The 12,956-nt window shown below is 47.6% G+C and overlaps 1 protein-coding gene across 1 annotated transcript in view; it reads right to left on the bottom strand.

Annotated features, from left to right (window-relative positions):
- NFATC2 (nuclear factor of activated T cells 2) overlaps window positions 1-8,463 on the bottom strand; it is a 45,563-nt gene extending 37,100 nt beyond the window's left edge. Inside the window, exons 1-2 of the mRNA XM_031556555.1 lie at window positions 7,429-8,463; window positions 6,898-7,066 (exon numbers count right to left, since the gene is read on the bottom strand). Coding sequence (XP_031412415.1) covers window positions 6,898-7,066; window positions 7,429-8,321 — 1,062 coding nt within the window. The 5' untranslated portion in view covers window positions 8,322-8,463. The remainder of the gene's footprint in view (window positions 1-6,897; window positions 7,067-7,428) is intronic.
- Window positions 8,464-12,956: the final 4,493 nt, after the last annotated feature.

Raw genomic sequence — 12,956 nt, 5'->3', positions numbered from 1 at the left:
GGCACATAGCAAAAGAACAGAAACCATAAGGAAATTTCCAAGGACTGAATCTCATTTGTGCTGCTCCTCACCATAAATGACAACCAGGCTCCCAATATGTAACTGGGCTTACCAGGATTTAAAATAGAAGTCCAGGGCAGAAAAGACAGGAGGAAGCAACTGAGGGTCAAAGCAGGCTTTAGTTCCTCACTGCCTCAACACAGGCCATTCTGTAACACAGGCAGGTTGTTGCTTCTCTGTGCCTCAGCTTTGCTACCCCTCACTCAGCACATCACCTTTCATTGGGACAGACTCAGCTTAATGACTTTAAGCAACAGAGAATGTGGTTCATGTTCTGGTAAATTTTCTCAGTAGCTAATCACCCTCACTGTCATCAAGTAGTTCTCTTTTTGCATTAGCAAATGCACGAGTCAGCTCTTCCTCTAATTTTGGCTTATTAAGTACTGTATTTGATATTCCCTATTATTCAGTCCAGTTCTGCCAACAGAAGCCAATTTCAGACCAGTCCATGTTTTCCTACCTCGCCTCTAAATTATCTAGAACTTTCATTTTCTCAGTGGCACCAGTGAACTTTCAGATAGATCCCAAGGTACAGTCATGCTACCAGTATATACCAGGACAGTGTGAGGGTACCAACTCATCTGCCCTTGCATTTGATGGGATATTCATTTTGAAGAGAGTTTCCCAGACTTATCTAAAACCAAGCTCTGCATTCTCAGAAGCGCACAGCAATCCCTGCGATAGCAAGTGTGACCACAGTAAATGGATGCACGAACCAACAGCTCAGCACTCATACAGTCATCACAGTTGTGCAAACAAGCTCAGTAATCCTGCAGGTAAATTAGGCATGAAACACACAATTTGTCATACATGGTGATTTGGGGGCAGAATCCTCAAGGTCCAACAGCAGCCAGGAGCCTGTGCAAGGCTTCCCTTTGCTACAAGAAGGAAGCGAAGGCGACAAGAGCACAGAGAAGCATGGCACAGCACAAGCCAGCCTTGCTGCACGCGCCCAGCACAGCCTGCAGAGGCCAAATTCTACAGAAGTACAAGCACCAGCACCCAGCTTCATCCCAGAGCTCCAACTTCCCCTTCTCTGAGCAGGAGGACAGGCAGAGAAGGCCAAACTCAGCTACCTCCGTGTGCTCCCTGCACAGAATCCATCCAGCCCTGCTTGTGGGAGGGTAAATTACGATAGCAAGCTGTGATTTGGCTTTGAGTTTCCATCAAAGGCTCTGGTTTCACTAATAAGCAAAACAATTAGTTGACTGTTGGAAGTCACACACATTTACAAGCCAGAACCCCATGGGAAGCCTAGACTAGAAAACAAAGTCTTCTTTGACTTGGAAACCACAAGAAAACACATAGGGCAAAATTCAAATATAAAAGGAAAGTGAACATACGTTTGTCATTGTAAAGCAGCTCCTGTGTGTTCCATTAACAACTCCACAATTACCGCTTCTTTTTAATAAATAAATAAATAAATAAATAAATAAAGAGGCAGTGAAAGTCACAACAGTTTTAAAAGTGACCACCCAGGGGAAGGCGGGCTGTGCTGCTGTGCCACTGCCATGCTGGGCCAGCACTGCTGCACCTGGGCAGCAGCACAGCACCGCACGAAGCTCAGTGCTCGATAATGCCTTTCATTGTGCTGCTACAGTCAAACCCTACTGAAGATGTAGTTGTGGCAGTGGGATGGAAGCTCATACCAGGTTACCCCTCTCCTCGGCTTCTGAAACGAGGCTGACGTGGACATCCCTGCGCCTGTTTGCCCGGCTGGAGGCTCCTGGGGCTCAGTCAGAGAAACCACCAACAGCTTTTGATGTTCTCTGTGCCGAGAACAGAGGAGGCTGAGGACCTGATCAGCTTTAAATAACTACAGCTCCCAGGTGATTTCAGGGCATTGGCAGCAGGCAGGGGCTCTGGTATCAGACTGCCTGAGGTTCCTTCTGCTCCGAGGAGGAAATGGGGGAACAAGGTGGCCCAGGTGCTCCAGCCTGAAGCACAGATCCCATGCAATTTTCTCTCTCTCAGCCTTTCTGCTCAGTTTAACCGACTGCCTTCAACTCAACCCTGACCCCAGCACTTAGCAGCAGGGGAAGCAGTCGCAGAGAGCTTGCCTCTGTGCCCACATGGGGTGAGGGCCCCGAGGAGGCAGAAGAAAGCTGCCTGGGGAACGTGCGCAGTATCGCTGGGGTCTGCAGCACAGCAGGGCCCAAGTGTGGGACTGCCACTTCCTGATGAGCACCCAGCCCACTGCAATGCTGCTACAAGGCAAGGGCATGCTCCCATCCTGTCCTCTGATGCCGCCCTCACAGATGAAACACCACAGCTCTCTGCAAAGGTTCCCGGTGCCCCTGAACGCGGGGTAGGTCCAGGCCATGCCAACCGTGGCCATGGCAGTCCGTACGGCTCAGGCTGTGCGCCATGAACCAGGTGCTGCCTTTATAAATCAGAGCCCCGGGAACAAGCGTGCTCGGATACTTCTGCAAATCGCAGTCTCAGATTGTGCTGAATTGACTGAATTATCTGATACTAGCAGTGGAAAATGGCAGCTTTGTAGATGAAAAACTTAATAACATGGGGAGAGTATGAGAAACTAAATGAGAGATGCAAAGAAGTTACTGACTGCTTCTGTGCTTGTTTTCATTCAGAAAGAATCGAGCCTTTTGTAAAGATAAATTAGAGAAGCAATCTATCAGGGGAAGGCTTTGCCAAGATGGCAGTGAAAAACAAAATGTCAGAGTTAGGCACACTCCTTTGAGAAAATTACTACAAATTACTGTGCTGAAGAGCTGTGTAAAACACAGCTTCCCCACGGACTGCTTACAGCAAGCTAAGTCCAAAACACATGGGCAACTGGGAAAAAAAAAACTTAGAAACAAGTTTCTCAAACAGATTCTTAACAAAATAATATCTCTCGGCCTCTCTATGGACCGTGGGAGATGCACAATGGAAACTGACACCCTTTGTCACTGCTCTCAATTGCTTTAGGTGAATGCAGCAGTAAAGCACACATTTATCTATCTGACCACCTACAAGAACCTAAGTGTTTCAGAACACAACTATTTCTAATGAAGCAAGCACAGATCCAACTATCCAGAGCGCGTGGATAATGACCTGCACAAATCAACTGCTCATCTTCCTTTAAAGCTTTTCCTTCTCCTTTCTCTGGCCTTGAAGGAAGGACAAGGGCTCTACTTAGAACTCCCCGAAATATCACACAATTACCTATAACTTCAGTTCAATCACGAAAAAAGTCTGCCTTCATGCAAAGCAATGGGACAAATACAGAACTGCTGAGCTTTCTAAATTTTTATGGCTTTTAAGGGATCAGAGACTCTTCTTGACCACAGGGTGAAGCTCATTCATACCCAGCCTTTCCTATCAAATAGGTCATTTCTTTTTATCACCACCTTTGCTGAAGAATTGAAAATCTGTCTCCCTAAAGCACAGAGGTTCTTACTGCCACATTTTCCCACGTGCAAAGGAGAAAAACACCTATCTGGTGTTTTGGTATATGCGTGCAAGCTTCTGCTTTGTCCCTGCCACTCCGGATTTCCTTGCTGTTCTCAGTGATCTGACATCCAGGGGACACTTAGACTAGCAAAATGTTGGCATTCAACTTACATCTCTAAAAGGCTCAAGTTTCACTTTAGTTGACAGCAAGCTGTAGTTTCCTTCATAGAGTGATTCAGAACTGAACTGGGAGCCTTTACTTCTCCATGTCTCTAGATGATCTCTGAAGTTAGATGTTGTGAACATTAAATGGGATTAATGCCTTCTCTCTTCCTTCCCCAGGTAAACAAAGCAAATGGCCTCTTCTGCCTGGCCCATCTAAATTGTCACTTTGATAAATCGGACTCTTCTCCCGCCAAAGTTGGAGTGCACAACTGGTGCAGAGCACAAACTCTCGGGGCTAGACATGTGAAGAGGAGGAAGCAGCATCAGAAAGATAAACCACAAGATAAGGCCTGGAGGATGTGAGATCTGCTGCTTTGTATCTTCAGAGCACCCAAAAGAAGAAACTTGCATGCAAAATTAGTTTTCAAAAAATAAATATTGCAGACCAAGACAAAGTTGTGAAAACTAGCCTGCATTTCTTCCTCCAGAAGGCTCAGTTGCATAATGAGCCACACAAAGGGTTAATTTAACAGGAAATTACAAAAAATATATATTATATTTTAGAAAAAGTAATCAAAACAGATGAATAGCAACTTATCAAAAGCAGTGCAAAACACAGTAACACGAATGGGATGGTCACTCTTTCTATGAACACCATCACTGTGGTGGGGCTCAGGGACCCAGGGCACATTTGGCTTCTCAGTGGTAAGTCCAAAAGTTTAAGAGACGGTGCTGGACTTGAGAAGGTTGGCACGGAGGGATCTGAGTGCTCAAAAAACCCCCAACCAACCCAAGAGTGGTTGGTGTGCTCAATAATGACATCTCAAAAGCACGCCCAGGCCCCAGCGCCAGTCTGAAGGCTGCAATGGTGCAGCCCTGTCATCCCCAGGCAAGCACTGCATTTCTGCAACGGGGCTGAAAGCAGACACAGCTTGTTGAAAAGTAATGTAATTCAATTTCCTTGTGATTGGTTGCCTGAAATTCATGTGCACTTTGCACAGTGCTAGAAATCTCTTCTGGTTCATTTTGTCTGTGGCTGTAATATTGGAATCTGACTGGAACACAAAAGTTAAAATGCACTGAGGGGGAAGAAGGAAAAAAGCCTTGAAGCCAAATAACTTACGACATGAAAGCTTTGGATTTTACTAGCCTTCATGAGTTTCAGATGTCATAAACCGCACAGGTGCAACTATCTCAGTGCTCCGTACCCATATGAACTCTGTTACATTCAAGTGAACAGAGATCCAACAAATACTTCCAGGTTTATAATAAGCCTTCATAAAGAAACTGTCCATATTTCCCCCATATGCAGACACAGCTGTGCGGAGGCACATCTGCTTGGGAGACTTTAACAGGGATCTTTGATTTCACAGTTTAAGATCCTTAAGCTTGATGGCAAATTATGTTAAAACTAGGAATATCAGTTCCTGTCTCCAACAGAAAATATAAATCCCCTTTGATTAATATTGATTACAGGAAGGAAACAAAACACTTGTATTTACCCATGTGACAAGAAACTCATTCACTGCAATAAACACCCAGAGGTTAGGAACATCTTGGAAAGGTAAATGATATTGCTTGTAAGCAACTGAGAAACAACCGAGTGCTGACTGCATATACAGTTCACACATCCACGGAGCTGCCAACACACCACGGTGTGTTATGAGCTTGTCAGATTTATAAATTAAAAGGAATCTTGTCTATTAAGTTATGGCAAATCTGATGGTGATATGGTGATTGCTATTTATTATCATGCTGTACCCTTAAGTATCCAGTTTACATACACAAGTCCAGCTCAACCAAAGCAAACGCATTCATTGATTTAACAATTTATGGCTTGATTTTAAAAGGGGCTGAGCCTGCAGGGTAATATTTAACATATCTTTGAAGTCAAGCACAATTCAACCCTGTGAAATTACTAGTATTAATCACATGCGTAGAACTGAGCAGAAACATCAGCATTTTCCTGGCCTGGGCTTCCTGTAGCAAGTCATGAGTGCAATGGAAACAGCTGTAAAATAGACCCAACTTTGCTTATTGAAAACTGTAGCTGTAGCTGAGTCAGACAAGTGCCATACAGTTACCAGCAGTATCACACCAATACATTGCAACCCTGACCAAAAGCTGGCTTTCCTTCCTGAAGGATACTGCCTGAAATGAGCAGGAAACAAGAGAAAAGCCTGATGTGGCCCCAAACGGCTACAGTCCAGCTACTCAGCCATTTCTTTACCACAGACTTTGCACAGTGAAGAAGCCCTTCCATGGATCAGCTGCAGGCTAAATTTGGTTACCCTCATCCCTATCAGCCTGGATTTGGTTTGCTGATTTCTCACAAGCATGGGTAAGGACCAGAACCAGAATTTTTAATAGCCCTACAAGCAAAATCTCAGAGACAGAAAATTTTGTGCCTGTACAGAAATCAGCCCAATTCAGGAGGGAGCTCCTGCTTAAACTCATTCATCCTTTCTCTGTAGAGTTGCAAAGCTGGTCAACACATCCTCTCTATAGCCAAAGTCTTAAAGAGGGCAAATGTTTTCTTCAGCTCATCCCCACTGCTATGTAATTCTGATGCCCTCCTGTCTCCTTATCACACCACAATTACATCTGGTACCATTTCCTATTGGTGTCACATATCCAGAACAAAAAGGAGGCAGCAAGTTACCATAGATGATGAGCAAAACTATCGGTAAGTTACGTATAAAGCAGGTGCTAGACTGAAAATAATGTAATGAGTGCTTGAATCACACACAAATCAGGTGATGTTCTCTGACCTGCATTTCATGGGAACTTGTTCTGCAGGAATCCGGGGCATCAAGGCTCTGAAACATTCATCCACAGTACTGCAAATCTAACATAATCTGTTATTGATTTCAAATCTCAGCTTGGTTGGTCTCTGAGCTTGAAAGCCAAACATGATATCTTTATATCTTGAGCATCTCAAAAAACCCCATCCAACAGAGAGCCTGTTTTCAAAGTAAAATGGGCTCAGTTGGAATTTAGGTCATCTAGATATCTTATGACAGAGCTGGATCACAGGAATTCAACGTTTAGCCCAGAAAAAGTGGCAAATATTTTTGTTCAGTTTCTGAGATTTCATAAGCCAATCCAAACCAACTTCTCAAACTTCCTCGCCACCGTCAACTTCAGGCATTTCATGCACATCCACAATCACACACAGAGCCACGAGCTCCCTGTTTCCGGGTCAGCACCCGGCACAACTTTCCCCCATAAGCCAGCTCATTTTTCCCCATGCATTTCCTCTCCAGTCCTTACCTGGACCACAGGATGGCCTCCAGTCGGGGCCTTCACGGCCCCTCGGCTCCCCTCTGTCTCGTAGTGCGCGCGGTGGTGGGGCTTGGGCTGCACCTCGATGCGCAGCTCGTAGGAGCCGGACTGGCTGGAGAGCGGCCACTCGAGGGGCGGCAGAGACTGGACAGGTAAGCTGGGCACAAGAGACAGGCAAGTTGAAGCTTCCAGCACTTTACTTCTCAAAACCCTGATACATTTGCCCATCAAAGACCCCACCAGAGCTGCTTCCACTTTTTATACAGTTAGGCAAACTAACGTGAATTTTTTGCATGGCGTGGTACCAATGAATCACTTCAACAATGTTTCTTCCAAACCCATATCTTTCATCCCTCGCAGTCATAATGAATTGGACTCTCATCAACCTTTGCTGTCCCTAAGCACATAGCTCTGCTTTACAGCAGGATCTGCCCAGGGAAACACTCCCTAAGGATCACCGTGCACGGGATAGGGCATCACACCATCGGAGAACCCACAACCATGAGAAGCATTACATACCTGCAGATAGGTATTGCTGGCATCAGTTGCTTTGTCCAGGACGGAGGAACCAACAAAATCGATTCTGGCGCTGAGTTTCTCCTGTCCTCCTGCTCGCAGGGCCCGTGGAAGTCAACAGTCTGAAAGACGTGGCACGGAATGCTGTTTTTGTGGGATGGCATTGATGAAGGGTCAGGGCTGGTTTTCCAAATTTTGGTGGGAACACCACAGGAAGGATCTGTAGGAAGGCTGTTCATAGCATCCATGGAAAGTGGAGCGCTGGACAACTGCGTGTAAGTAAGCGTAGAGCTGTCTTCCCTCAGGGGGATGCGTGGAGAGGACTGTGGAGAGGGGGTCCTTGACTGTCGTGGAGAGGTGGAAGGCTGCTGAGTGCAAGAGTACCTCCGTTTTGCACCTGGTGATGAAGACCTTGAGTTGGGACGTGGTGATGGTGAATGCTGTCCCAAGCAGGTTTCCTCCGTGATGCTTGTTCGTGGTGACATTATTGGAGAGGTTCTAGGAGAATAATGAGTATGGATGTTTTGAAACTGCGGACAAAGGTCATCACTAGGACCATTATTTGGTGAAACACATGGTGATGTGCAAGGAGATAAATTTGTCTCTGAAATGAAACTTGCAGAAGAGCCGCTACTAGCTGGGCTCAGACACAGTGGTTCTCTGTAGCCCTCAAAGCCAGGGACAGGCAGGGTAACCCTTGGGCTAGTGGTAGCTGAGTTTGACTGATGTTCTACCAAAAGAACATTTGTGTCTCTGCTGCGGAAGGGACCCCCTGAATTAATCAGTTCAGGATATGAAGTAATTTCAATCCTAGGACTCGGAGCAGAGGCCCCTGCGGCGCTGGCAGGGTGTGTAGGTGCTGTCCCTATGCTATCTGGCTGTCCATATCTGCCCATGGGATCTGCAGAAAGGCTAGGAAAAGGCAGGGGGCATGGCTTGAGGCCACAGTCCAAGACATCATGAGCGTATGCAACTCCAGAGGGTGGGCTGTTGGTTTTATGTGGAGTCGGTTCTTCTGGAAAAAGAAGGGTCTCTTTAAGACTATAAATATTATTACAGAAGCTGAGCAATCACGGATTAAAAATATGCATATTTATATACTGCTTGTGATCAGATATTAGGTAAATATTTGTTTAATTATTTTTAACTGCAATTAATACTTGTGAAAAGTACTGGATTAACAGCCAGGGAAGCTCGAGAGCAGATGAGACACGGACAGAAGCACTGCCAGCATCTCCACGCTGCCCTGTGGGCTCCCACGACCCAAGCCCTGAGCTAGAGGGGTCACCTGGAGGGCACACAGCACATCAGCTTCTCTGCTGGCCTTCCTATTCATTTGGACAACTATACCCATTAGCACCAATTGGGGCGTTGTGATTCTGGTCAACTTTTATCAGCTATGAGCTGGAGCAAGACCATCGCATCGTGAAACCTCTTCCAAGTAAGCCCACATAAAACCAAAATGTTGAGCAACAGCTTTCAATGGAGAGAAAAATTTCTTACACATCAAATCCCAGCGCAAACAAAAAAAAAAAAAAAAGGCTTCATGAAACCAATGCTGAATTCAAGTTCTTAAAATAAAAAGCCACTTGTTTGGGTCCATATCACCCCAATGAGTTTTGGTGACAAGTTTAGCACAAGAAAGCACCGGATGATCAGAAATCAGTATCAGCCACACAAGGAGTGCCTCACTGAAGTATTCAAATAACAGCTCCAACATCTCCACCTCCCACCCTACACCAGGAACATTTCCCATGAGCAGTACATTGCATGCAGAGCCAGGTCGGAGACAACTGCACTTTGTGCAAAAGCTGAGAAGCCCATAGTGATGCTTCCACACTCAGCGACTGTGACTTAATTTCAGGAGTTTTCTGTTAGTTTTCACTACTGAATTCTTCTGAACGCGAAAGCAAAACCCTCCACAGATGGGTTTGTAGTGAATGTAAGGAAAAGTTCAAAGCCACCTTTACTTTTTGATGATGAACTCCATTTTCTCCTCCAAAGTGATGGCATTTCCCAAGTACGGGACTCATCAGCTCTGGGAGGAACTTATGGTAAAATTAACTCAGCCTGAAGAGTGTGCAAATGAAGACAGAGCCTCAGCACGGACTGCTGCTGCTTTTTGTGCTGAATGCTTTGTACAACCTGGAGAAAACTCCGTTTAAGGAGTAATTTCACAAGAACTGCTGAGCATAGTGTTTATTGAAAAACACCAACCAGCCAACCAACCACAGCCACACAAAGAATCTACATGGGACAGAACCAGAGACGACTGGGAAGTCCAGTTTGCAGAGCTTTAAGGTTCCCTCTGGCACTTAATCCTGGCCCATCGCTCTTGGGGGGGTAGGGAAAAAGCAGCGACTAGCTGAACTTGGAGCAGCATGCTTCTTTGCACCTTATCTCGTGGGAATTCACGTGTCACTCACATCACCCAGATTCTGTTGCATCATACTCAGATATTGGTGTGGCTCACCCCCCTTAGGGCTCAGTAGAGCAGCACACCTCTTGGCAGACACAAAGACATCACTCCCACTGCTTTCAGAAGAATAATTCAGATTTAAATTGGTGCAATAAAGCAAAATTAGCACCAAACAGAGCGAGGCTTGAAATGAGATTCACATCACCATCGGTACTCGAAGCTTCAGCCAAAGATCAGGGCTGCCCCACTCCCCACAGCTCCAGCAGCAGCTGCCCCACACATCCGCTCCTTATCTGTGCCACGGCTGCTGGGCAACACGCGGCAGGGACAGCACTGCAGCTCCTCACAGCTCATGCCAAGCACTGAAGCTGGTGTGTTGAGATTGGCACCGGGGGGTGTGGGGAAAGCAGCAAGAAAAATTTCATGTGCACGTGTAATTTTAAGGTCTCGCAAACAACTCCCCCTCTTTCTGTTCATTGAAAGTCAGCCTTCAGATGACTTTAGTTTTGCCTTTCACTGAAATACTGTGTCTAAATGAGCACTTTCACCATTCATATTCACCCTCCCAAGGAAGATCCACGCTCCAGATGTCAATAACCCCACTTAAGCACACCAACAAGCTGCAACACGACCGTGCCTCCACATGGCATTGCTCACAGCACTGCAGCGCTTCGTGGCCACGCAAAGCCAGATTGCTCACACTGCTAGCAGGGAGAGAGCACAGCAGGCACCCTGTGCCAAGCAGACAACACCCACAGCCTTCCTCAGAGCAAAAACATTTCTCTACCCCCCGCCCCACCATCAAGTTATCAGTACAGCAGGCAGCAGCACTGGGATGGGACTGGGCTGCAGACAGCAGCAGGGCTGCATGGGGCTGAGGCTCAGCACCGGGGCTCCGGTCCCCGCAGGATGAAGGTTTTTTGGGAGAGTCCCAGGCCCTGCGTGCCTTCATTGCTGTGGCGAAGTCACTGTCCCAGGCACTGCTGCCCACGCCTGTGATGCTACAGCGCAACACTCTGACTTCACCGGGAGGGAAAAGGGGCGGCTGGGCAAAGCAGCAAGCGCTGCATTCCAGAAACAGAATTCTGCCTCTGAAATCAGTAGTTTTTGTTTGTGTCGCAGCAGGAGCAGGGCTGGCTGCTCAGCTCACTGCCAAGGCACTGAGCAGCCTGAGCTGTGGGACCCACGTGCAAACACCACAGGGCTTGTTCTTCCAAACAGTATCAGGGAGAGAGAAAACGGGGTGTAGGGAAAGGTTCCCCCTCTGCCGCACCAGCAAGAACGTGCAGCAGCCCGGGGAGGCAGCAGTGCCCGTGCATCTCCACGAGGTGGGGAGGAAAAGCTGCCCCCAGGAGCAGAGGGCAGCAAACCCCTGCCCAGAGGTGGCAGGCAGCAGGAGGTAAGGGGCCACTGCATCCCCTCTAAGAGGGCTGTTGGGACCAAGACCTAACAGTGGCGTTTTTCAAGAACCAAAGTAGCTTTAAAACCATCATGCGGAAACTCTGAAGGTGCAGCTTTGCACCCGGGTTCTGTCATCTCCAAGGATTCATCCGTTCCTGCATCCCAGCATACAGACCAGGCTCCTCCTGCAGACAGCTTTTTGACCACAGCTGGACAGACGTCACAGGGAGCGACCCAGCTCCTGCGGCACCTCCACGCCACACGCGTTATTACAGTGCTTCCCCACCTCCCCTCCCCTGGGCACTTCTCAGCCTTTGCTTTTGCTGCTGAATCACCCATTGATTCACCAACAAAACGTCCTCGTTTGAAAGGGAGTTTAAAGAAAGCTTCACATCCAAGCAACACCGCACCTTTTCACACCCCGTCAGCTTCAGTGAGAGCTGTCAGCAAACTCCGTCACGCTCCCTCTGGACCCCCAAGGCTCAGTAAGTCCCAGCCCCGCTCGGGATGCTCCAAGCCCCCCAGCGCTGCACCCACGCTGACATTCCATAGCTGCCGCTCTGCCTCGCAGTCTTTACGCACTGTTCAAAAGACGATCTTTCCTCCTCTCACAATAGCAAAGGGAAGCAGGGCTCTGCACGTTCCCATGCAATACAATAAACAGCACACCAGACGCTGCAGACACACGACTGCTACCAGCAGCTCAACTACCCAGCACGTGGCCCCGCAGTTCCCCAGGTGCTCTCATCAGATGCAATTAACAAGGAGAGTTAAAACACGGGTGGAAAAGATCAACGGACTGAAGTTCCAAAGGATTTCACCTTTTCACACGCAGTGCTGGGACCTGCTGGCCCCGAGGCATTTTTGAGTCCCGTGTGTGTGGATTCGGGGTGGCAGCGGCCCACTCTCTGCTACTTTTTTAAAACAAGGCAGCAGTCTCTAAGCCATTCTGTCAGCCAAATACGACCTTCCCAATTAGCATGAAACCAAGGATTAACAGATCATCAGAGCAACTGCGTTCCACGATGGGTTTACACAAACCATCACCTAACAAAAGCTGAGGATAGCAGCTGTGTGCGGGAGGGGGAGCTCAGGGGAGAAGCACAGCTTTGTCCTCATCCATTTGCAGCAGCGCATCTTCTGTGATTTAAATGGAGTTACTTATTTGTAAGAGAGTCCAAAAGTTTTTAAGCTGCGTATTGTCACTGCAAAGGGCCAGTGCCAAGCTCGTGGCGGTTTTCAAAAGCTGAGCATTCTGCTATTTACACTGACTGCTTGGAAGCTCGAAGTGAAAGTTGGTTTCCTGAGTGAAATCTGGCATTCTCTGCTGCATGTGCATATTTGTTTCCTTACTGTAGGGCTGCTGCAGAACACTGCGTCCTGTGTTACCGAGCCAGGTGCACACCGAGCTGCAAGCCCTTCTTCCCCTTCTGGTAGCTTTGTACTGGGGAGGAAAGGAAGGACTACCCGGGCTGTGACGCCTACCAGAGGTGGCAATAGCCCTGGATCTGTCTATGCACAAAGAAACATTTAGAAGAACAGTAACGTTTACAAACGTTCCCTGCTTCCCCTCGCTATAGGGTACGCACACAGCCGCTTCCTCGTAGATCCTTAATGCAACATGTAACAGCAGTGCTGCTGAGCTACAGGCAGGGCTCCGTCCTGGGAGGAAAACTTCCAGCTGCTGCTCTCACCTGTTGCCGTGGAACCT

Source organism: Meleagris gallopavo, chromosome 22 (assembly GCF_000146605.3).
Source record: "Meleagris gallopavo isolate NT-WF06-2002-E0010 breed Aviagen turkey brand Nicholas breeding stock chromosome 22, Turkey_5.1, whole genome shotgun sequence".
NCBI classification, from domain to species: Eukaryota; Metazoa; Chordata; class Aves; order Galliformes; family Phasianidae; genus Meleagris; species Meleagris gallopavo.
The sequence above is the reverse complement of the archived record's forward strand: the minus strand, read 5'-3'. Positions and strand labels throughout refer to the sequence as shown.